The sequence below is a fragment of the Canis lupus genome, chromosome 18 (genome assembly GCF_048164855.1).
Source record: "Canis lupus baileyi chromosome 18, mCanLup2.hap1, whole genome shotgun sequence".
NCBI lineage: Eukaryota > Metazoa > Chordata > Mammalia > Carnivora > Canidae > Canis > Canis lupus.
Genome location: NC_132855.1, coordinates 27,984,427 through 28,010,712, shown reverse-complemented (window position 1 = coordinate 28,010,712; position 26,286 = coordinate 27,984,427). Strand labels below are relative to the sequence as shown.

The 26,286-nt window shown below is 35.3% G+C and overlaps 1 protein-coding gene across 23 annotated transcripts in view; it reads left to right on the top strand.

The window, feature by feature from the left end:
* HDAC9 (histone deacetylase 9) overlaps positions 1 to 26,286 on the top strand; it is a 911,611-nt gene that overhangs the window by 655,952 nt on the left and 229,373 nt on the right. For all 23 annotated transcript variants that reach the window (XM_072783863.1, XM_072783864.1, XM_072783866.1 and 20 more), the window contains 2 exons: positions 3,074 to 3,194; positions 7,260 to 7,309. In XM_072783863.1, the coding sequence (XP_072639964.1) occupies positions 3,074 to 3,194; positions 7,260 to 7,309 (171 nt within the window). The remainder of the gene's footprint in view (positions 1 to 3,073; positions 3,195 to 7,259; positions 7,310 to 26,286) is intronic.

Sequence of the window (26,286 nt, the reverse complement as noted above, 5' to 3'; positions counted from 1 at the left end):
AGTTACATGTGACAAATTTAAGATATCTGATAAAAGTGACAGAAAATGGAATTATTCCAGAAAATCCTATGTGTTAGTAAAGAAGGAAAGCTATTGCTATTTCAGAATTTTCAGCTTAGTCATCTACCAAGTTCCCACAGCAGTGCCCCTGTGAGATACAAATCTCAAAACATGCTTTCTCCAGACAGATAATTTTTCCAGGTAGAAACATTTTTCTTACTGGGTTGGTTTTACTACTCCCTTTCTATACAAACATGTACATCCTCCTTTGTAGGTCTTGTCTAGCATCCATAGAAGCAGAGGTGGTTATCGAGAATAGGTACTCACATTACTTAGGTAATTATTTCTTAAGAAATATACTCTATAATAATAAAAAGAACCAGGATAAAATACTTCCTTGGAGCCATAAGGGAGCAGAGAGGGGAGGGGCAGAAAGAAATCAAAGTAAAACTTAGGAATTATTACATTTTAATAGTGAGAGGTAGGACAAGAGTGTAAACTAGAGCAGAATACTTTCAGAGTAAGTCAGTGCTAAATAGGCTTTGCCAGATGTCCTACCCTTATTCTTATTTAACTGATATTACACAAGGTGATGACCGAGATCCAGCAGGTATCCTCTTATGATTTATCAGCATTTGGGCTACCATCGATAATTAAATCTTATTAGCAGATTATTTTTTAAATGTGTGATTGAGCATTGAGCACAAATGCTAGTGAGATTGTGGGAGGATGAGAAAGGAGTTGGGACAAGCATGAGGTGTATGGTATGTAAATATATGGGACTAGTTTATGAAAATATAAAGATATGTTTATTATGAACGGTATTTAATGTTAGGCCAGAGGCAAAAATTCAATTTAGAGTTGCAAAAATATCTTTACAGAAAAAGAGAAAGGGGAAAAAAATCAATGAAACTTTATGATAGTAGTCAAAACGTGGGTTTGATTGTTAGCTATAGAACTGACATTGCTTAAGATATAGATGATTCACTGTATCAGCATGTGAAATGTTAGTGGCTGTGGATTTCATAGACTCACAGAAACAAGAGCTGGAAGCCCTATTATTTCATGTTGTTCATTATTCTGCCGGGCTAAGACTGGTTACCACAGTCTGGTCTCCAGTACTGTGTTCATTCCAATTTTAGATGACTCAGACCATGGAGTTACCACTGTTTATCTTGGGGGATTTTCCACCAGCTGAAATCTCACAGTTAAAATGTTAACCTTTAATATTTCTTTGAACTTTCTTGTGCTTATTTTATCTCATTATTTGCTGTTCTCTTTCTTCGGTTATTCTAATCTTTCATAAATGCTTCCAAATTTAATGTTTACTAGCAAGTCATCTATATCAATAACATGATTGTTTATTGATCAGAGCAATGGTTGACCAGATGGCCATCATTAAATTTGCTTTCATTTTCAACATCATCTACCTGGTTTAATTTCACCATTCCGCACTTAGCTGAATGATTTAAAAATGTTTTCTATAAATATAAATTCCCCTAAAATTTTAAAAAATGCTTTCTACAAATATAAATTGGATGTCAAAACCAGGGAACTTCAATGCTGTGACAAAGAAAATCCCATAAGCATTTGTTTATTTATTTGGCACATAATAGCACAGTGTCAAGAAGTTTCTGTTTTATATCATTCCTGCTACCTTGTTCTTACCCTTCAGGTCTCTGACCATTCTTCTCTCACTGTGACATGATGATTTATTTTCTGTGACAAACACAGCTCTGCCCTCTACCCAGTAAACTAGGGAGCATCAGCATATTGAGATTTTCCTAGCCTTTTATTCCCTTAAACATCAACCACATCTGCTTAAACTAGGGAGCTTAAGTATGGAATTGTCCTGGTCCTCATAAAGGTGTTGTTGTCTCTTGATGTTTCCATGTCAACTGCTGATTCCATGGTCAGGAACATGAAAAGACAGCATTCCCTGAACAGATTCTCTTTGAATTTTACTATGGTTGTGCTACATATTTTAAGTGAAATGTTAATATTGACTAATTTTAGGAAGCACAATGATTTTCAAAAGTAAGGTTAATTAACTTCCTATACCAGCATGATGTTATTAGGCTTGTAGATATACCAACCAAGAAATATGGCCAGGGAGAATAATTTGCATATTGACTAACTGAGGTTTCACTTAATGTATACTTTTGTCTTTGTTGAAGTACCATTCTTTGTTAGTTGAAGTACAACTTTCTGCCTAGCATGTGCATAAACATATTGACTGAGTCTAGAGTGTGTCAGACTATTTCTGGCTAAACAGCAGTTTTTGGTTTTGTTTAATTTCTATTCTGTCCCAGACTAATGGTTTTATAAAATACATTGTTACTATAAAAATAAAATAAAAATTGAAGACACCCAAGATTATATTAGATTCAATAGACATAAAAATAGTCTGTCCAATCACTATGAAGATTTCTAAATATTTACTCTGAATTTCTGTATAGACCTCATCACAGACAGTTCGTGAACAGTTGCTGAAATGTTACTGACACCATAGGATACTCTTTGAGTAACATTGATCTAGGTTAATGGTTCTGTGAAGTGCAAACACATGAAGTGATCAGCATTTTTGTGATAATCAAATACATTAAAATGTATCGGTACTTACTTATGTTCTTTAAGAAATCATAAATAATTTGTTCTAACAATTTCTATAGGTGAGTGTAAAATAAGATTTTAATGAATTTAATTCTCAGCTAAACAGTAGCCCCTGTTTCTTCTGTTGTCTTTTATTTTTTAGCCCCTATTTACTGTTAAGCTGATACTTTTACAAAGGAGTTAACTATTACATTTTTTGTTACAGATTTATTTTTTTATGCCAAAAAAATATGTTTTATGTCAGTTGCCCAGTTAGGCATAAGCAATCCCTAGAATCTGAACTTTACATACACACTCATTTTCCACATGTTCTTATGGTACTTTACTAAGCAAATTGGTGTCACATTCCTGCATGATTAAACTTGGTTCATTGTTAGTCATCTTAAAAATGTGACTTGGGTCTTACTTTCTTTTAAATGTTGTCAGTGGAATACTGTAGGCTTCTGCTGTTTTCTTTCAGCGAATTCAAGGTCGAAAAGCCAGCCTGGAGGAAATACAGCTTGTTCATTCTGAACATCACTCACTGTTGTATGGCACCAACCCCCTGGATGGACAGAAGCTGGACCCCAGGACACTCCTAGGTCTGTACAGGTCTCCATTCTACTGAGAACTGCACATTCCAGCACTATCATTAGTCAGTGCTGTTGTCAGTTCAAAATACTTGGCAAGCAGTGTTATAAAAAATCAGCTTTTCCAACAGCATTGCTCTGTGGAATGAGTTGTTTACAATAAAAGTCAATGTAGATTAAGAAAATCTAGCATTAGAAAAAATGACAGTGCAAGTTCCATGATGTTTACTTTTATATTAACTTTCTTATTTGAATAGAATTTTGTTCACTATGTTTTAGCCTACAGGGATGGATGCATTGTTGAGTTTGTTTGCTTACATTTTTAAACTAAAAGAAAAAAAGGTTTTCACATTCTTTATGCAAGTTTATCTTCACCTTTCCAATTCTTTTGTGTTTTTAGTTCTTTTTTTTTTCTATGACCTTAACAAACGAAGGGCATGGTACCAACTTACTTTAAGTTAAAACTCCTTATTACTATGCCTAGAACACTGCATTTTACAGTAAGATTACATTTTTTAAAAAGTTTATTATTTTTTGAGTAATCTCTATACCCAGTGTGGGGCTCACACTCAGAACCCCAAGATCAAGAGTTGCATGCTCTTCCAACTGAGCCAGCCAGGCACCCTGCATTTTAAATCTTGGTATAATGTGTCTGATGCATGCCTTAACTATGGAATTAAATAGTAAAGTAGATGGCAGAAGTAGAAAACTGATAAATATAATTTTTAATTAGTATATAATTTTTCAAACATTTGCCATCAGATTTTAAAGTAAAATTTACATTGCAGAGCTTTACATAACTTTATATCAGTGATAGAAATAACAGATTTAAGAAAACAGTTTGTAACAAAACCATATTTTAGCTGAAGCAATTCATTATATTAAATTCATTAATATTTTATAATGGAATAACAATATGCAACATGGCAACGCATGCCATAAGGATCATGTTTTAAGTATTTTAACTCAAAGGGCATTTTAGGGCTTTTTCTTGTCCCTTTCAAATAAACCTATTGTGTCAGATCCAAAGTATTGAACTCTTTCACCTAATTCAATACTATTTCTAAATGGATTAACTGGTCCTAAACAGTTCAAAAAGAAATATATGGGAGTTCCTGGGTGGCTCAGTGGGTTAAGCATCCAAATCTTGGTTTTGGCTCAGGTCATGATCTGAGGCTGGTGAGATTAAGCCCCCTGTTGGGCTCTTTGTTCAACATGAATGAAGCCTGCTCGAGATTCTTTCCTTCTCCTTCTACCCCTCCCCGACCTTGTGTGCCCACTCACTCTCTCAAATAAATAAATAAGTAATCTTTAAAAAAAACCCACAAAAGCACAGTTGATAATTTTAGAGTTAGCTTTAGATACACTAAGGAGTTCCATAGGCACCTCTTAGGGATCAGTGCAGCAACTTTAGTATTGTGCACAGGCTATGTGATTAAAGATAAACATGGATGTTGCATTGTTAGATACTGATTTTAAGCACTAAATTCAACTCTTTTGGGGGAAATTTTATTTATTTATCAGAGAGCATGCACATGAGTGGTGAGAGGAGGGGGGCAGAGGGAGAGGAAGAAGCAGGCCTCCTCACTGAGCAGGGAACCTAAGTGAGGCTGCATCGCAGGACCTTGGGATCATGACCTGAGCTGAAAGCAGACACTTGAATGACTGAACTACCCAGGTGCACCTAAATTCAACTTTCATAACACCTTTGAACTACATCAGTTTCTCTTATGAATCCAGAAACTTAGCTGGTTTTCCTTAATTCAAATTTTAATTTTATTTTTTAATTTTAATTTCAAAATTTTTCTTCTTTGAAGAAAATTTGAATTTTTGTGGCTTTGTACTTATATCTAAAAGACCAGATTAAAAAAAATAATAATAAAAAAAATAAATAAAAGACCAGATTGGAGCTCGCATGTGTAAATATATAGAAATTTATAATCATCAAGATATTTTCCCTTTCTTTATCCCTTTCTTTCACTTCCATACTTCCTTTTTTACCTCAGTCCCTCCCAGTACAGATGTGGGCAGTGATTGGTACCTGTCATTGTGCACACACATTTAATTGAAATTCATTCAACTGTATGATTTTCTGAGTTAAAATGATATTACAGTTTTTGATAGTTAAGTCCTGGAGTTAGAGGGAAGGATTTAAATAAAGGTCCATTATGACCAGGCCTATCAGTCTTTGTATTTTAAAAGACATTGATAATTTATAAAATGATTAGTTTTGAAAATAGGTGCCATTTATCTCCTTAAATACTCTAGACTCTGTAAGGTGACACTTTAAATACATGTTCTCCAGTCATTTCTGGTGCACGGTTTTTCTTTACATTAATATTCCTGTCATTCTTACTACCAGTTACCATTATCTTGTGGCTAGCCAGATATGAATCCATGGATAAGGTAATATAGCATTATTAAAAAATAAACCCAATCAATTCAGTGAATTAAAAATTTTTTACACATTACTAAATTTAAATTATTGATTATTAGGCTGTTTTGTATTATTATAAACATTATTAAAAATTCTTAAGCAGATTATTTATTTTACTTATTCTCTTAGAGTTTAATAATTTTTTAAAAGTACTTTAAATTTGCTTTATTACATTGCAATATTACCTTTAATCCCTTTTTACTGGTTGTGGAATGAAGAATTCAGACATTAAAATATTATTATGTATTTTAATTTCATATGTGACCAATACATCCTTGCAAAATATTTAAGAATACAGAAATATCTTTGTTATGAGCAACAACTTAAGAAAACTTTGCTTTTCTCAAAGCTGTCCATAAATTTTCTCATGTATTTTTTACTGATGTCATTATTCCAGTTTCAACATTTTTCCAAGGTTTCCATATTTTTTCTGTTGATTTCTCATCTTTTTTCCCCTCATCCTTATATGTAATGAGATGTCTTTTTTTTTAAGGTTTTATTTATTTATTCATGAGAGACACAGAGAGAGAGAGGCAGAGACATAGGGAGAGGGAGAAGCAGGCTCCCTTTAGGGAGCCTGATGCAGGATTCAATCCCAGGACACCAGGATCATGCCCTGAGCTGAAGGCAGCCTCTCAACCACTGAGCCACCCAGGCACCCCAAGATGTCTTATTTTTTCATTTGCGATTCCATTTGTTTTATCATTTCCCATCCATTAGCAATTGCATTTTAACTCAACCCAAACAATTTATTATTCACAAAATAAATGTTTTTTGACAACAAAATCTAGATAGATTTTACTGACATGACATGTGAAGTTTGCCACAAACCTATTTTCAATTTTCATCATTATTTGTTTCATTGATCAGCAATACAACAAATAAATTGGGATAGAAATGACCATTGCCTTTTCCTTTAATTACTTTGCAGGGAGGTTTAGGAGTGAATATTTTTGTTTTCTCTATTAAATGTGGTAGATAATGTAGAAAATTAAAATGCAGGTAAAAATGATTAAAAATTCCATGAAATATCAATTCTAAGAGACAGATGCAAGCAAGAATTTGGTATATATTTTAAAGAGGATATATTTCTATTTGTATTATATAGATTTCCCAAAAGGGTTATCCTTTCTATAGTGTTTTCTGATTTGTTTGTTTAAAAATGTAGATTTTGAAGAAGCTTATAGTAAACTTTGTCTTAGTTATATCTGAAGGAGAAATTAAGAATAAGTCTGTGTATTTAAATAGATGTTTTAATATTTAAAACATTTAAAAAATAACTGCTTTTCAAAAACTTGTGGCTTAACACATCACTTTAGAGTGATAACTCAGAATAGCTGAGTTATCTTAAGTAAAGTATATATAAAAAAAAGACGTGATATAGTAAATGATTGTAGGGAAGCTAAAAAAACTTTTGAGACTCAAATTTCATAGGTATGTGTTTGTTCATGTAAGGCAATAGAATCTACACGTAGTATCATTTACTTTGAGCTCTTACCTGTATAAAATTTGATTAATTTTCTTCTAAGTCAAATGATAAATACTATGTGACATATTACATGTTAATAAACACTCAAATTTTAAAAATCATGATTGTATTCCCAATTGATAAATTTTTTTTATATCTTCTTAATGTGTAGGTGACACCTCTCAAAAGATTTTTTCTTCACTACCTTGTGGTGGACTTGGGGTAAGTGTGAGTTTTTTTACTGCTTTTAAATAACATAAATTGTCAAAAATATCTCCTTTGATTTATCTGTTCAGGCTGTTTCTCAGTAAAACTTATCCTAGACTTCAGGATTAGCTACATAATTTATAGGACTCAATTCCCAATGAAAACGCAGATCCCCATGCTCAAAATTTATTAAGAAATTCAAGATGGTGACACAATGAATTAATCCAAGTGTGGGACTCTTCTTACTCTAGGGTTCTGTGTGATTGCACAGATAACATGTCCATAAGCTAGTTTTGCTAGACTTATGTAGCTGAAGAAAAGGTAACGCAAGAGGTTTAACAGTTTTGCAGCAGAATTCAGTACTCAGTAGAGTCACACTGAGTATGCAAGTACATTGTATTCCTGATGAAAATAGCATAAACTTCACAAAGTGCTTTGCATTGTGGCACGTTTTGTTTGTGAACCCCTGGGGCCATTTTTGTCTTCAGTAATTAACAAAGCCTTTTTTGACCCAGGATATTTATACCACATTTCAAAGACAAATTTGTTTGAATCCACTGACATATGAAGAAAAATGTCTACATTTTTGTGGATGATTAGAACACATCCTTTAGCCTGCAATTTATTTAAAGTTAACTGTTACCAGTAACAAATTGTCATCCTATAGAACTAAGTGCTAAGTCATGTTAGGAGAGCATAATTCTAGGTCAGGTTTCAAGGACCGAGGAATTTAAGTCAATTAGGCCTCTTGGATATTGAAGGGAAAGAACTGTGGGTATCATATTTTAGGCAGTATTTTGCTATAACTGAATTCTATACAGGGAAATCCCATATATTTTAAGTTAATTCTACCATTTTGGTGATTCTAGATTTCACAAGAATAATCTTTCTATCCCTTCACCTATGATTTTGCCCTCTCTAGAAATAAGGATGACAACTACAACAGTCAATACCTGCTTGGATTTTAGTTTGCTAACACATAACTGAGGTTTATAACAGCTTTGTGAAATACTTATTGTATATATTTTTTTAATTTTATTTAATCATGAGAGACACAGAGAGAGAGAGAGAGGCAGAGACACAGGCAGAAAGAGAAGCAGACTCCATGCAGGGAGCCTGATGAGAGACTCAATCCCTGGTCTCCAGGATCACAAATTGAGCCAAAGGCAGACACTCAACCACTGAGCCACCCAGGTGCCCCTGTGAAATAGTTATTATTATTAATACCCTTTTGCAGATGAGAAACTGGAAGGCTCAGAGAAATTATATTTTCCTGAAGTCACATAGTAAAGGGTAAAAGGCTAAAAGTATGAGGTTGATGTTCATGTCTATGTATAGGAGTTCTAAAAGAGCTCATTAGGTTCTTCCATGGTTTTTATCTTCACAATCCCTAGAGCCTCACAGTACAGCAGTGTGGCTGGTATAGTGCCTATGTTTCTACCCCCACCCTCCCCCCTTGTCTCATGAATAAATAAATAAAATCTTTAAAAAAATAAAATAGGTTTCATTGGCTTTTGTACTTATTTTCTAACATCTCAAGTGCTCCTTTTAAGAGAATGACTGATTACATGCAAATGAAGCAAAGAATGAAACAAAGCTAATGGCTACTTAGAGGATACAATGATGGGGAGGAAATCAAAACTGTGAAAAGAGAGATGATCATCAAATTTCCACTCCTTTACACTTAATTCATGACCCAGAGCTGAAATGAGGACAACTCCCTAGGATCCACCTCCCAAGTCTGACTTGGGTTGTGCCTATGCAACACTTTTCCTTGAACACAAAGTACCTCTATTCAACAGCTCTAAACTCATACCACAGTAACTTCTTATTCTTTAGCTAGAACTACTCTAGTAGTAGCAAGCAGTAGCAGGAGGTAGAAGATTGGATTAATCTGACTTTAGTGCTGGAGAAGACTGGAGAGAGGTACTTGTGTTTATTAGATTGGCCTCTGGGTCTTTTAATGGTCTTCTGGTGGTGTTAATATAGGTCCAAATGAGTGTGAACATGTGTGTCCTGCATGTGTGTGCACAGACAAGCTTGTCCTTGTTGCTAGTCTAGAGAACTAGTTTGATTTGGCCTTTTTTTTTTTTTTCCTCCAGAAACCAAGTTGTGTTCTAAGGCATTCAGAAACCTCTTGCCCATCATATCTTGGGTTTTGATACAAGTCCTAAGAGAAACTCTGAATACTCTGGATTTGTACCAGTCAAAATTTTTACCTTTGGGATAGTTCTAGACATATTAACTATACAAAGATATCCAATATGAACTGAGAGTGGTCCAACTTCACAGCAGGGATACTCCAGAGAGCTTAGAAAACACTAAAATTGCTCTTGTTGTTAAGGCACTCTTCCAGTTCACATTATCTAAGATGGACACACTGATTTAAATTCCAAAATACTTGATGCTCCCCAATTATTAAAGTAAACTCTAGTCCTAGAATATATACCTTGCTACTAGGGGGCTTTAATATATACCTACTGAAGGCTGATAGATTGACTGGTTTTTGTGTTTTGTTTTGTTTTTTAGATTGGTTTTTGAGGAGACTATCTGGGACATTATGAAATCTGAAAATCCCTACTTCTTATTAAATTTTTACCTAAAATTGCATATGATAGTTTTTAAATTACAGTATAGATAATATATAGTATTATAGTCTTAGGTGTACAATATAGCAATTCAACAATTATAAATATGACCCAGTACTCATCATGATAAGTATATACTCTTTGCCTATGACTATTTGAGAGTAGTTAGTTAAATTGCTCAACGGGCAATTGGTACTTCAGGTGTTTTAAAGTATGTTTTCCAGAATAGCATTTTGAGCAACAATCTCAAGGGTTTTTAATTCCTTTCTGTTTGGTTCTCATTTTCTTAGTTACTATGGCATGACTCACTTTTCATTAGTGTGTGATTACACTACATGAAAATGCATCAATTGCAGAGAGTATTTTACCAAATACCAGGACTTGGTTATCATCTAATGAAATAGATAATTAAGGGATTCTGGAAATAAAAGCCAGTGTAGGACCACTTCACTCCTAAGGGTATATCACTAAAAATAGTGATCATTTTTCTGGCCATCTGACCTGCTGCTGTGTGAAGAAATCTTGAAATCATTTCTCAGCTTTATTTTTCCCTCTTCACTTGATAGGCCACAAAAAAAAAACCCACAAAAGCAAGGACGAGCAGGCTTTTATGATAATGTCGTCATCAGCTCCCAGCTTCAAACACTTCTGCGGCTTTTGAGTTGTCATTTATAACTTGGAACTGAATCGACCCATAATTCCCCTGATACACTTAGAGAAATTGATAACAGACTCTGCACTTCTTTTATGGCTTGGAGGAGGCAACTCCAATCACATCACTATTGGCAGGCAATATTATTTTTTGACATGGTTGTAAAAGTATAAAGGAGCTTATGGCATTTGTTTAGATGAGGAATGGGCTCTCAAGCTGTGCTGGGGTTTACAGGACCAGATTAGTGAGAAGCAAAGGGAATATGATGTTTGCAAACAGGATATGATTTTATATATAAGTTTGGGTTTCATGCTCTGTTCCCTGGGGAAAGCCCTGCAGACAGCAGAGAATTCCACTTTTATCCTACAACAGACAAGCTCCTGGTGCCAAAAGGCAGAAAAATAAACGTGGTCAATGGGCAGTGTCAGACCCTTAATTGGAGGAGGAGGAGCTGTGGAAGAAGCAGAACAATTCCCTAAGAGGAATGAGGAATTGCTGAGCATGGGTAGAATCTAGGCCCGCCTAACTGGTCAAAGATGTGCCAAAAATGAGGCTCTGTGAGGTTTAATCAAGGCACCTTCTCCAGCAGCAACTCAGTCAATCTGTGAACATGAAGCTGGCTTTTTATTACAAACTTTTACTCTGCCCATATTCTATCTGATTACTCCTAAATCTGACACACTGTGGAGGTTAGAGATGTCATTTTTGTGATTTGGAGTGGGGGAGATGGGGAGAAAGATTAGGTGGTTGTGGGAAGGAAATTTAAGGCTCATTTCAATTGCCCTAAGGTTTTCAGCAGACATTTCAGTTATGTACTAACTATACTCACTGTACTAGAGGCAGGGTTGGATGAAATGTCTCAAATTTTCTTTCATTCTGTCGGATTTAAAATGTAAGCTCTCCCCTCTGATTTATAAAATTTACATAGATATATATAAATATTATATATGTACATACATTTATTGTCTGCCATTTTGTCTTTTTATTATTTTACCCATTTATTACATTACGTTGGGTCTTCCCCAGTAACAGTAAAAAAAAGGGTTCTAGTGGCAAGTCTTTTAAAGGACCTCACTGACTTTCTGTATTATAATATCAGGAAATGATTTATGACCAAACCTATGGATATATAGTTAAATTCAGTGTAACAGAAATATTTGATTAATATAATTTTCTCCTATTTAGAGTTGTCTTCTTTGAAATACAATAATTTAGAAAGCATAACATATGCCATCATATGTAGAATGAAGGGCAGGCAGGAAAAATAAGACTTTTTTGCCAGTGATTAGATAAGGTGCAGGAATGCAAAGACTAATAAGGCCACTTTTCTCAGTTGCTCATAGCCTATTCATGGACTGATGTGGACAAATGTGCTAAAGGAACACAGAAGAGGGAGCTTCCAGAACAAAAAAGAAAGAAGAGCGATGTGGGGGCTATTCAAGTAGCCATAAGCTAAATAAATTTTCAAGTATAATTAGGAATGAACATACTTGTATGAGTTTGTGGGTGGGGGGTATGGGGAGGTATGTCCAGGAATCAAGTGTTTAGGCTATAATAACACACCATATTTTTAACAATTGCACTAAGCTATTGCTGATTAGTAAGGGATTTTTTTCCCTAAAGCAACAACAACAAAACCTAATGTTTATGCCAAAATTTGTATGTTTTTGAAGTTTTTATATTAAGTCAGGAACCCCCCCTTCCTTTAATTATAAGTATATGTATTATGTGCTATTCCCATCCAGTTATCCTAAGCAAGCACAATGCCTGGTGTTACATCTGCAGAAAGAGGTGGGGTAGCATCTATTTTTTCCATGCAGTAATCAGGATAATGTTGATTTTCTTTGTATTAATGCTCAGCTCAAACCTGGCTTGTAATCAGTGCTTCATTTCCTCCACTGTTGTTATCAGAGGTGCTTCACAGCCCTCTTCCCTCCAGCACAGTGAGGATCTGCTATGATTTGGATCGATCTTTTCCCCATCTCCCTATCCTATTTGGATTTACATTAATTTTAAACTGGATGCAAGTAATACTAGCAGGAACACCCCATAAGCACCTGGAAAAAGTAAAATTGATAAGCTGCTCTGATGAAATTGTTTCAGAATTTTGGTTCATGTTGTGGGTTCTACAAAAAGATCATGTTGCCCCAGATGTGGAAAATAAAGTACAAAATATTATGCAAACTAGGAAATTCCTTCTAAGTAACAAGGGAAGTTTCCAATATTGCTAATTATATATACTCAATAATAGTTGCAGGGAAGTAGATAATACTCCCCACAGAGATAAACATATATACATTACTCTATGTTTACTGCAAAATGTAAAAGTGTATATAATCTTTAAGTGTCTGATGTTTATTGCAGGGAAGAGGACAATTAGAAATGAAAACCTTAACTTCCTCCTTAATTCAGTTAGCTGTAGCATCTCATTTGTGATTAAATTCTTTTATTGCTTTGACTTTATGGCTACGCACCACAGGATTAATTTTGAAATTCCATTTTCATTTTCTTATTTAAAGTATACATGAATATAACAAAGCTATTAAAATTCTTCTGTTGTCAACATGGGATATTTTAAAAATGCCATCATTAAAGCTTTACACATGTGTTTTTTACATTCTCAGGACTACAACACCTATAAAAACTGTATGAGCAACACTGTCAACCAAAATAATATCAATAGCAGAGAAGAAGAAAACATATCCATTTCTGGAATTTCTTGTTCTATAATTTTTCTCTGGTCTATAATTCAGTTTCTCTAAAGAAATTGAAACTTAGACTCCCCATTGCTAAAGATAAATGGATTTGATGAACATTAAGCTTTGAATTCAAGAAATTTATAGTTCTATGAAACAAAAACTCTGAGAAACTAAAACACACTTGAATAAATTTGAATATACAATCATCTACTGATTGCCACTTCTGTTAAAAAAACATAAGGCCTGAGTTTAGATGAACATTTAGAGTTGACAAAGGAAATGAGACTACTTAGAAAAAAGGAATCTTTGGTCAATTTCTGTTTTGTGCGGCTTGGAATACAGCTAAATCCTTGCCCATCTCACCTTTTCATTTTGTTGTAAAAAAACTGTATTAATATTTTCATTTGTCATATTTCTACCTTGGATAGTTCCTGATCAAGATATTCATCTCTATAACAAACTAGTAACCAATACAGAATATTGCTACAATATTGTTAGATTTGTCTTTGTTAAATATTTTGATGGAAAGTTTAGTAAAGCATAATTTCTAAATTCTCATATTGTAACATTTTCTTTCAAAACCCAAGATTAAAATAAATTAGTGTACTGAATGCTTGAGCCATAGCAAGCAGTTCATGGCAGATTCCCTAGGACTTAATCATATCGAATTCCTGGGTGGTACCCACAGCTCCTGACTCCTAAGCAAGCACCATCATTATTACTGTACAATGTCTTACTTTAAGATGTAAAATTAAGGACTTGAAAGACTAAGCAATGACTTAACAACAACGCATACACTGAATCATATTTTTTAATGAAGACTATAAAATCTACTGTATTTGAGAATACTATGCATCCAAAATCATTTGGTTAATTGTTACCATAGTAACAAAATTTTTAAATTTATTTATTTTTTCATGAGAGAGAGTGAGAGAGAGAGAAAGAGATTGGCAGAAACAGGCAGAGGGAGAAGCAGGTTCCCTATGGGGAGCCTGATGTGAGACTCTACCCCAAGACCCCAGGATCACACCCTGAGCTAAAGGCAGATGCTCAACCACTGAGCCACCCAGGCGTCACTCATCCTATGCCATTTAGAAGTGTCACCATTTCGAAGAAATAAAAGACAAGGCCTGAAAGTAGTGAAATTCTTTGCTACTAGAGATTACTTTTTTCTTAACCTATTGCCTCTCCTTTAGATATGTCAACATTATTCATTCAATTATTAAATAAATAAGTATTGAGAGGTTCCTATGTGCTAAGTACGGAGCAACTCTGGCCGCATATTCTATTAAATTTTTATTTTCTTTTCAGTTCTCATTCATATCCCTTGTTATGCTTACCACTTGTACTCTGTATTAACCTTTCTCCATTTCTATTCATAAAACTTTAGTGAGAGACACCTGGGAGTCCATGGTGATATGGACTGTAAGAAAAAATATTTGACCTCTTCATTGAATAAGATCCAAAGTAATTTTTCTAATGAAATATTTGTACAGCACAGCCTTCCTTCCTTAGCTTTTTTTTGACAGAGGCATCAAATCTTCATTTTGAGAACTAGTAAGTGAGTGCACTATCCCTCATTAGCTCACTGTTCTACTAAAAGCAAGTATGAAGAAGTCAAACAGCCAATACTAATTGGCTTTAGACTTAATATACTCACAGCTCCTGGAAGCTACCATAACTTGGGGCAGAATCCATTCACTCATTTATTCAGTTGTTTACACAATAAATATTTATTGAGTGCTTATTATAAGCCAGGAACAATAAATCCAGCAATGAGAAAAACAGAAAAAAAAATTCTATCCTGGTGGAACATATATTCTTGTGGAGAAGACAGATAAACAAATATGCATTAGTTCAAGTATGTGTGTGTAATGATGAATGTTATGCAGAAAAGAAAGCAAGGAGGGAAGATGGTATGGAATTTGGGGACAGAACTGATGGTTAATGAGAAATGTTACCTTTTGGAGCTAAGCATTGATAAGTAAGGGATGACCTGGGAGTCCTGGTTTCTTTGGTGACTAACTTGAAGGATAACAGGGGATGCCAGAGTAGGCTTGTCAAGATTGCTCACAGTTCTGGATCTCCACCTTCACTTCTGCCTATGAGGATATAACCATCTTAGGGTAGGGTTGTTTTATTTAGAACACAGAAAATTCCCGGCCTCTTTTTTGACTACTGGATTGAGGTGTAGTAGATTTAGTCATACCCTGATATCCTGAAATCTCTCTTAAGGTATGATGTTGGAGGTCTGGAGGAGCTTGAGATGGGGTCACAGTTATCCAATCTGTGGTTGGGAGACATCTGGGTAGCTTTAGATCTTAGTATTATATGCTTTGGGCTTCCCAGTAACTGGGAACACTATTTGGACAGCTTCCTATATAAATTGTGCAGCTGCAAATTAGATGCAATACTCTAATACCTGCCCATTTTCAAGTATATTGAAAATACCCTAACATTTACATTATATTTCTCGTGGTTTTTCATGTGCATTTTAGCTGCTTCTTTAGTAGACACTATTATATTGTGGTCTCACTTGTCTTTAGCTCATCCCTGCTGATTTATATCTGATCTGCTAGATTGAGGGTAACTGATTTATTGATCCTATTAGGTTAGTGCATGAAACGAAGTTAGATTACTTTTCTCTTTGTTCATAACCAATTGTATATTATGCTTATACAGCACAAGAATCACAAACTTTGGAGTCTGAAATCCAGGGCTATGTTTTTCTATTAACTTTCTGTTTGTGATGCTCAGAATCTTTGTTATTAAATGGACTGAATAAAAAAATTTCAGCTGTCATATAGGGCTATAGTCTAAACATCTAACTAAGTAAAATTATAACCCTTAACTTTGACTCAGAGGTTTGACTTAATGAAGGAATGATTTAATAGGTGAGATGCTCTGGCCTCTGCAGTGCCAGAGAACCCTTTAAAACATACTTATTGATTCTCACAGAATTGGACTAATACAGTCTCACATCAGAGAGTAGCTTCCAATGATACCTACCTCATGCAGCTTCCAATGATAACCTACCTTATGTCTTTTAATCCTCATAGCCTTCCCAGAAGTCTTGTCACTAAAGGTAGAACTGAGGCTTCTGACTCCATGGAAAAGGAAACAGGCTGAGAAAAGGGAGTAACGTGTTCAAGTCACACAAGTAGTAGGTGGTGAAATCAATAGTTCCTGATTCCCAAGCTTTTAACCACAGTACTATGCACATACAACTCACCATAATGTCAGCCTCATAGGATTATCAACACTCATTTCCCAAATGAAAATATTCCTATCCATAAGAATGCACAATTGTTTCTTTTGCCAAGAGCATTCTCTTTATTGTAATTCCTATGAAGTATTAAATCCATTCATTCAGACATCATTAATTTGAGGTAAAAAATTATGAACCTCTACAGAGCATTTTAATTTGAACTAGAACAGTGAAAAATCCTTGCTTTTGGACCAAAACTACTTTTGGAAAAGTTAGAGAAAATCTCATTGCACACACCTACTGAGCCAGAGTTAATTTTATTAAGCTGTCTTGGTAGGAACACGGCTCTATCGTGCACTGTCTAGTGATTACAAGGATTTGCACATTGTAAAATATCCTTTCCACAGTATGTTCATCAGATTAAATGAAGTAGTAGGGAAATACTAAGGTGTATTACTGGGCTATATCTCTAATCAATCTTGTTAGGACTGATGAGCAGATTACTGTAAATAACAACAGTAAGGACTCTTAGATTCCTTGATTGACCACATAACCTACAGGAATTCATATATTGCAAAGGCTTGAGTCTGCCAACGTCTTAAGAATCTTAGAATCTTAAAATGTAGCAATTTGCAAAAACAAATATGGTTCTGTACTTATCACTGGCACATAAATAGTAAAGGGATATTTTTCTGAAGACGAAGAGGACTAAAAATTGTACATGCAAGGTCAGTAGGGCTGCCAGAAAACAGTTGATCATACTGGAAGGGGGTTTGTGGTAGAGCATTAATGTACATGGCATGCCCCTTGTCTCTTCCAGCTGCCGCATTAATAGTTCACGCCTTCTTTCCATATGGAGTATCAGTCACAGTATTCATTCATCATATCCATGGTTTTACTTGGAATCTGAAGATCCTCCCTATAGCCACTTTATTTCTTTTTCATCTCACCATGACTAAAGAAGCTAAGGTGTGGGCATTATAACCTACAAGTGATCCCAAGAGAATGGGCTGTCATTCATGTGTTCCTCCCAGTGTTGAACAAAAGAGAGAAAGCATGTGGGTTCACCCACCCATTGTCATCATAAATCCATCCCAGCTCCATTTCAAAAGTCTCAGGATTTCAGAACATCTAACATGAAATGAATATATACATTTAAAGAACTGGCATGTTGTATCACATGGGAGAAAAGAGAACACCCTGCAGAGCTAACCAAAGAATACAGTAAAGAATACCATAGGTCCTCAGCCCAGAAATATGATGCTCAATATTAGCCTATGGAAGGAAAAAGTGACAGTCATTTAGAGTTATAGAGGGCTTTCAAGAGTTTTTGAAGTATTGCTACCTAAATAACACCAGAACTGTCCCTGACTGCTTTTATGATTTTAGGGGTTATGTACTTCTGCCAAGACCTACAGTCAGAAAAATCAGCAATGCAAACTCTTTTAACAATTACTTGGCTTATCTGAGCCTCAATTTGTTTGTTTTTTTTGTTTTTTGTTTTTGTTTGTTTGTTTTTTAGAGCATGTGCATGTGTGCATGAGTCCAGGGAGGGGTAGAAGGAGAGGGAGGGAGAGAGAATCTTGAGCAGGCTTCACAGTGAGTGCAGAGCCCAGCATGGGGCTCAGTTTTACAACCCTGAGATCATGACCTGAGCTGAAATCAAGAGTTGAACACTTAACCGACTGAGCCATCCAGGTGCCCCTTTTTGTCTTTAACAATCAGGCCTCTCTCTCATCGCATTATTGTGAGGATCAAATGTGATGATCAGTGGCAACTGTGTGTAGAGAATGGATACTACTCCAATCTGATGGGTGGCCTTAATTAGGTCTTGCTTTGCAGAAAATAAATAAACTGCTACCTTAAGTGTGTGATTTAAAAACATCTTCAAAGCTCTAATACCTTCAGGTCGCATCTGACATACAACTAATGTTTTCCCATTAGAATCATGTCACTTCAGGGGGACTAGTAAGGGGAGAGCAAAGATTGTTTTTAGAAGCCCTTGTGATGAGGCACATGGGCAGAAAAACTTGATTTAGTAATTAGAACATTTGAATTCAATTCTCCGCATTGTCACTGCTTCAAAAGTATTTCTCTAACTCTTAAAATATAGATTCTGATTCAATAGAACTGGATGGGGTCTGAGAGTCTATATTCCTTTGAACACACATGTGATGTCAATATTGCTGATCCATGGACCACACTTTGAGTGACAAGATCCTGTGTGACTACAGATGGACAAATCATTTAATTAATTCTCTCTCTCTCTAAAATGAATAAATAACTCTTAAAAAAATATTTGGAGGGATAGCTTGTCTCCTTTGGGCAAATAGTTAATAAGACATGGGAGTTTCTATGAGAAGCAGGGGTGAACCATGAAAACAGAGGTCTGGGGCACCCCAGATGTTGCTGGTTGTCAAGCCAGAGAAAGGAGACACATAATTCTAGCAAATGAAAGCTATAAATCTAGGTGTGGTGCTAACTGAAAAAGAAGTATTCTTCATGAAATTATTGATGTAATGCAGGACTTGAATAGGTAAGGGATTTTCACATTTTAGATTTTTTAGCCACAGTCAAACCCTGTCAAGAAATATATTACATAGAATTAATTTTTTTCGTTCATTGACTGATTCATATTTATTAAAGATCTATTATGTGTCAGACCCTGAAGATATAGACACCCAGAGTCCTGCACTCACAGCACTTAACAATAGCTCTCATTATATATCATTAAGGAAAGATCTATAGAACACACAATACAGAAAGTCTTTTTTAAGTTCATATCTGTATTTGATCAGCTTGCCATAAAAAGATACCACTGGCTAACATTTTTAAATAACAAAGTATTGCTTACTAGCAGCTATATAAATATAAGGTAATCCTAAACAATACCTCAATTACTCCATGAAGTCAAAATTGATGGCTTTCCAAGCTTCACAGTCATCGTGCATTTGGAACATCATATAATTAGCCTATTCTGCAAAGAAATCCAGAGAGAAAAGAAATAAACACATACAAAACAAAAACATCTACTTATAAAACCTGATTAACTTTTTAAATAATCACTCCCCCTTTCTGAGATGCTAATGCCTAGGGTAGAAAAATATGCTCCTTTATCCTATTCCTGATGGTAATGAAGATTTGGTCAACTGCATGTTTTAAAAATATATATATTTTCCCATAGTTCTAGAGACTGGAAATTAAAGTTGCAGGCAGGATTGGTTTCACCTGAGGCCTCTCTCCTTGGTTTGCAGATGGCAACTTGTTCGTGTCCTCACCTTGCTTTTTCTCTGTGTGTAAACATCACTGGTGTCTCTTCCTCTACTTACAAGGACACCAGTCACACTACCTCTTTAAAGTCACTATCTATAAATATGGTCACATTGGGGTTAGATCTTTATCATTTGAATTGGGGGGAGGCACAATTCCATCCAGAACAATATCTATATCTAGGGTTGACTTTGATTGGAATTCCAGTTCTGTGTCTTTATCAACAGAGTAACCATTCAAGTTACTTAACCTCTCTAAAGAGACTTCCTCTTTTATAAAAGTGACTAATAGTGCCTTTATTAGACTATCATGAGGAATAAATTAGGTAATGTTTCTGAAATGTTTAACACAGTGCTGGCACTTTTTTGGTGCTTCAATCTGTCTGCTACATCTTTCATTAGATACTGACCAGAGATATTTACTTTGTGCTTCCTTTGGGTAATAAATTTGACTTTATTATCTCTTTCACTGCATCTACTGACATGCTAGGCTTCTCTCTCTCTCTGAATCTTTCCTACTCCTACCTCTACTTTCACTCTTCCTGGAAAGGAAATAAGTACTGGAATCTTCAGCTCTAACCCTAAAAGTAGAGGCTTGAGGATTGAAAACCTTCTCAAATACCTCTCAATTGGTAAAAGGTAATTATCCTATTTCCTAAAACAAAAAAGAAATTTGGCTTGCAGATGCCATTATACATACTATATAGAGCTTAAAACAGAATAAGCTCTGTAGAAAAATTAAAACTAAAGTTTCTCAGAAATTAAATCAAGCTGATATGATTCCAGTGACTTAAAAATATTAGGTAATTTCTAAGTTACCAAATCAAGATACTGTCTGCAGAAATAGCTGATCCACAATGGATGATTCATTTAAATGATATACTTTACCTGATGTAATGCAAAAGTTAAAAAGTACTTAATTTCTTTCATAGTTTTAATTTTTATACAGCGTGCCTAAAGTGGTACAGAATCAGTACTGTGATGAAAACCTGTTTCTTTGTTGAGTCTGGTATCTCACAGGAGGTTTCTATGGGCATCTGATCATTATTTAAGCTTAAACTCAATTATTCAGAAATGCCCCGTGGCCCAAGCAGCAGCATAGCATAGCAGCAGCTGCTTACTAAACTGCTTAATGTTGGCTGAGGAGTTTCAGTTCCCAACTTTCAGGGTGAAATATCCAAGGCATCCGTGGAAGAATCATGTACCACATTAACCATGCACAGTGCATATGAAACCTGTTCTGTTAATGGGCAAACTAGTATTATATTTAACTCTGGGAATATTTCCGAGAAGAATCAACAAGCTGCATTTAGATTTTACAGAGGAGACTGTGCCTAAAAATTCCTTTTCTTCTAAGTCATTCTCCTTCCCTTTTAAATACTTTCACATCCACTTTCAGTACAGGTAGCTTAATTTCTATCATGTGCGGCTTTTCAGAGCATTAGCTTTGTTTCGGGTGCCAATGATTGAGCTATGCTGGATGTGCTTGGAAAAGGCCGACATTCATTCAGGAAACTCCAGTTGAACTAGATCCATATGCAGCTAGAAGAAAAAGTAGCTTTCTGATTAGAAGTAGTTTTTGGCTTCCAGCATTATCACAGATGATTTTTGTTTTTGATGTGTGGCTGAATAGAAAGTAATTTTGGAACCAAAACTCTGGAATATTTTTTTCCTTAGTGAACTTTTACTGAGAGCTTACTGCTCTCACTGTCGTATTGCACTTGGTTAAGCACTTTGAATGCATTGACTAATACTAATAATAATCCTCTGAGGAAAGCTGTGTCATATCTATTTTTATTTAGAGCATGGTTAATAAACTTGCCCAGGTTTGAAAAATTTGTAAGTGGAAATGGTAGTTTTCAAGGTCTCTCACTCAAATTCTAATGTCAGCCAGATAGATAAGGTGGTATTACACTAAACATTGATAAAATCATTGCCAAAGCTACCACCAAAAGAGTTTTGGAAAAAGGTGGAGAAGTCCAAACATTGGCTCATTGAAAAGTCTGTTAAAAAAGCTTATCAGAAAACCTGACAATTTCTCCAAATTCTGGGGTTTATAAAGGCCTCCAGGTATAAACTATTACTGGAATTATTAGGCAGATTATTAGTAGTCATTTCCTCTTGGTGTACAACATACCTTGTTCAGGGTAATTTATTAATAAAACTAACACGGGGCTCCTGGGTGACTCATTTGGTTAACATCCAACTCTTGGTTTCCGCTCAAGCCATGATGTCAAGAGTGGAAAGATCTAGCCCTGTGTCAGGTTTGCACTGAACAGGGTGTCTGCTTGAGATTCTTTCTCTTCCTTGTCCTCCCTGTCTCTTTCTCCCTCACCTCCTGTGTGCGTGCTCTCTCTCTCAAATAAGTAAAATCTAAAAAAAAAGAAAAAAAAAAGAGGTCATTATTCTTAAAAAAAAAAAAGATTTATCTATTTGTTTTAGAGAGAGAGCATGGGCATGTACACACATGTGCAAGTTGAGGGAGGAGCAGAGGGAGAGGGAGAGAGAAAATCTCTGGTAGACTCCCTGCTGACTGTGAGCCTGATGTGGGACTTGATCCAATGATTCTGAGATCATGACCTAAGCTGAAATCAAATGTCAGTGGCTCAACCGACTGAGCCATTTAGGAACCCCACCTAACAAACACTTCTAATTTTACCTCCAGCTTCCCTTTTTTTTCTGTCTCTTTTACCCAAATAGAGTTCTATCTGTGTACAATTTGGAAGGAAAGTCCTTTCTCTATGAAATCAATGCTCCTCAAATTATTATGTGGTAAAGGACAAGATTTTGTTTGATTACTTTTTTTTTTAATTTTTATTTATTTATGATAGTCACAGAGAGAGAGAGAGAGAGAGAGAGAGAGGCAGAGACACAGGCAGAGGGAGAACAGGCTCCATGCACCGGGAGCCTGATGTGGGATTCGATCCTAGGTCTCCAGGATCACGCCCTGGGCCAAAGGCAGGCGCCAAACCGCTGCGCCACCCAGGGATCCCTGATTACTTTTTATTTCTTGTCATAGAGCAATGCTTTCCATAAAATGCAATAAAAAAGAATTACTAAAAATGAGATACAAAAAACATACACAATAAAAACTCATTCTTATTGGATTGAACAGATATAAAATTATTCTAAAAAATTGCTATAGAAGTTGCTAAATGCTTCCTTTTGTTTATCTTACTGTAGACTGAGACCCTCACAGTGCCATGAACCACACTTTGAGTAGCAATATTGTAGACCAGTGTTTTTTACTGATTGAATTTAAATTTGCCATCTTGTTAGTTGTTTTATATTTACATCTGTTATTTGCTTGTTTGTTTTCTTTTTCTGCTTTCCTTTGGATTGAATATTTTTAAAAATTATATCTTTTATTTCCACTATTAACTTATTAGTTTTATATCTATATTTTTAGTAGTTTCTCTAGCATTTATACTTAATAATATATTTCAAAGTCAGCCTTCAGGTACTATTACACTACTTCATATGTAATATGAAAATCCTAAGCAGTTTATTTGTGGTCCTCTCCTTCCATTCTATGTATTTTGTTGTGATACATCAATTTTTACATGTGCCATAAACCCCTCAGTATATTTTTTAATATTTTTGCTTTAATCAGTGTTTTAAGGAAATAGAAATAAGGAAAAAGTTCTCTTTTATATGCATGTCTTCATTATTATCATTTTTAGCACTCTTCATTTCCTCTATGATTTTCTTTACCATGTTTTTTTTTTTTTAAATTTTTATTTATTTATGATAGTTACAGAGAGAGAGAGGGAGGCAGAGACACAGGTAGAGGGAGAAGCAGGCTCCATGCACCGGGAGCCCGATGTGGGATTCGATCCTGGGTCTCCAGGATCGCGCCCTGGGCCAAAGGCAGGCGCCAAACCGCTGCGCCACCCAGGGATCCCTCTTTACCATGTTTTTAAAATATTTTATTTATTTGTTCATGAGAGACACAGGGAAGAGGCAGAGACATAGGCAGAGGGAGAAGCAGGCTCTAGAGGAACTGGATCCCAGGACTCCGGGACCACGTGCTGAGCTGAAGGCAGCCACTCAACCGCTGAGCCTCCCAGGAGTCCGTCTTTGCCATTTTTTGTGACTCAAGTCTGATGGAAGAATAATACCTCAGCAGTTATTTTTCTGAACAATCTTTATTTTGCCCTTTAAAAGTATTTTTTGAAGATATTTTTGTTAGTATCGAATTCTGATTGACATTTTTTTCCTTTAAAAACTTTGAAGACATCACTCCTTTATGTTCTGGCTTAAGTAGTTTCTGCTAAGAAATCAGTCAAAATTCCTGTCATAGTTCAGTATTGTACGCAATGTATCTTTTCTCTGGCTGCCTTCAATATTTTATTTTTACTTTTTTATTTTTTAGCAGTTTGAATGTGATGCACCTAGGTGTGGTTTTGTCTGCTATTATAATTGAATTGATGGCATTTTTTTTTCTACTTATGGTCTGAATCTTTTGGATCTGTGGTTTCACTATTTTGAGAAGTTGTCAGTCATTCTGCTTTATTTTTTCTTTCCCCCTTCCAAGAATCCAGTTACACCTGCATTAGACAATTCAGTTACTTGCCTGCCTTATGACCTTAGCTTGGAACCTTTCCCCAACAGTTAACTAATTATTTATTCAGCATTTTTTAATTAGGATAGATGTGTCAGAAATATGAGGCTACATTTTTAAATGCATGTAGGCATTACTGCAATTGATAAGTTTCAAATCAATTTTAAAACATTGCTGAATTAATTATAATTTTCACCACTATGAATTTTCTCAAGTAGCAAATTTTAATAGTGCAATGAAACTTTTTGTAGTGCTGTGAATATTTATAACATTTACTTGAAATGTTAACCTGAGCATCCTTGCTTTAGTCTTATCCTTAGGCAAAGCTAGACTCCTTTATAAACATATCCCACCCCGCCCCCCCCCCCAGGAATTAGGGTTGTTATACTCTCCAAGTGTTTCACACTAAGAAATCCTTAGACTTTTATCATTTTGCCCAAGAAATCAACCCAGCTAGTTTCTCTGATATACTTTTTTCCCCCATTTCCTCCTTTAGAATTTTCAAACTTTGTGTAGAAGTAAGTTACTCTAGGGACACCTGGATGGCTCAGTGGTTGAATGTCTGCCTTTGACTAAGTGATCCTGGGGTCCTGGGATCGAGTCCAGCATTGTGCTCCCCGTGGGGAGCCAGCTTCTTCCTCTGCCTCTGTGTCTGCCTCTCTCTCTGTGTCTGTCATGAATAAATAAATAAAATCTTAAAAAAAAAGAAATAAGTTACCCTAGACAGCAAAAGTTATGCACTGATAGCCCAGGAGCCATATTTAGCACATAGATAAGTTTCTTTTAGCCTGGCTGGGGATTTTTTTTTAAAAGTGAATTCTTGGTGAAAGGGGAGGTAGGCGGGGGGTGAGGGTGACTGGGTGACAGGCACTCAGGTGGGCACTGGATGGGATGAGCACTTGGTGTTATTCTATATGTTGACAAATTGAACACCAATAAAAATAAATTTATTAAAAAATAAAATAAAAAGTGAATTCTTCTCAATATTTAAGATTGAAAAATCATACCAAGGGCCCTACCTTTCATTCACCTTGCATTACATTACATTATATTACATCTATATTAACAGTGTGACCTCTGGAGTCTTTTGAACATGTGGCTACTGCTTTAGACCTAGTTGTACCACTTCTGTATGTGAGTCTCTTTAAGCTAATTTTTTGTACCTTTTCCTGTTCATGGATCTATTTGTCTATGTAAAAGGGTCACTACGTACCCCTTAACACCAAAGAAATTCTTTATACTTTAGTTAATATTTAAAGTATTCCTGCTGCAGATCTGTTTAGGAAGGAGATTGCTATTATTATTGCTGTTTTTAAAACCATAAATTGCAAGAACAATATATATTATTCAGTGACAGAACTATTGGACAGTTAGCCTACTTAGAACTCTGATTATTTTGTGCACTGTGTGTTATCCATTTTAATGGAGTCATTCTCAGAGTAAGTAATTTTTTAAAAAAGGAAAAAACTATGAAAGACATAAGTGATTACTCTAAGGATTTTCACATACACAGAGGCTTCTGAATAAGGGGCAGGAGTAGCACTAAGGAAGCATCTTGATTTCTTGCAAAATCCTGACCATGGATTTTGGTCATTTTTATTCATGCTTCTAATTCACAGTGGAGTAAAGAAACTGTGAAAGCAATGGTGTTTGAAGTAACCCAGCTCTCAGATGCTCAGAATATTTTCAAAAGAATTGAACATTTGGAAGTGTGGGTATACTCACAAATGGCACTTAGATATCTCCACTAAACGAAATGAATCATAGCCACTCAAATGCAGCAGACTGTCCATTTACTCCCAGCCACATGTGCAGGGACAAACCCAACATTCTTATAAACAAGCATTTCTCAAGGACTTGATTTTAATAGTTAGAACTTGTCTCTTTCTTTCTTTCTTTTCTTTTTTGTATAAATGCCAATAATCACATGATGTCCTTGATCTTTTATTTTGCCACTGATATTATATAATTATCTCTTTTTTGAAATCATTAAAAGAAATTATCATCCCTTT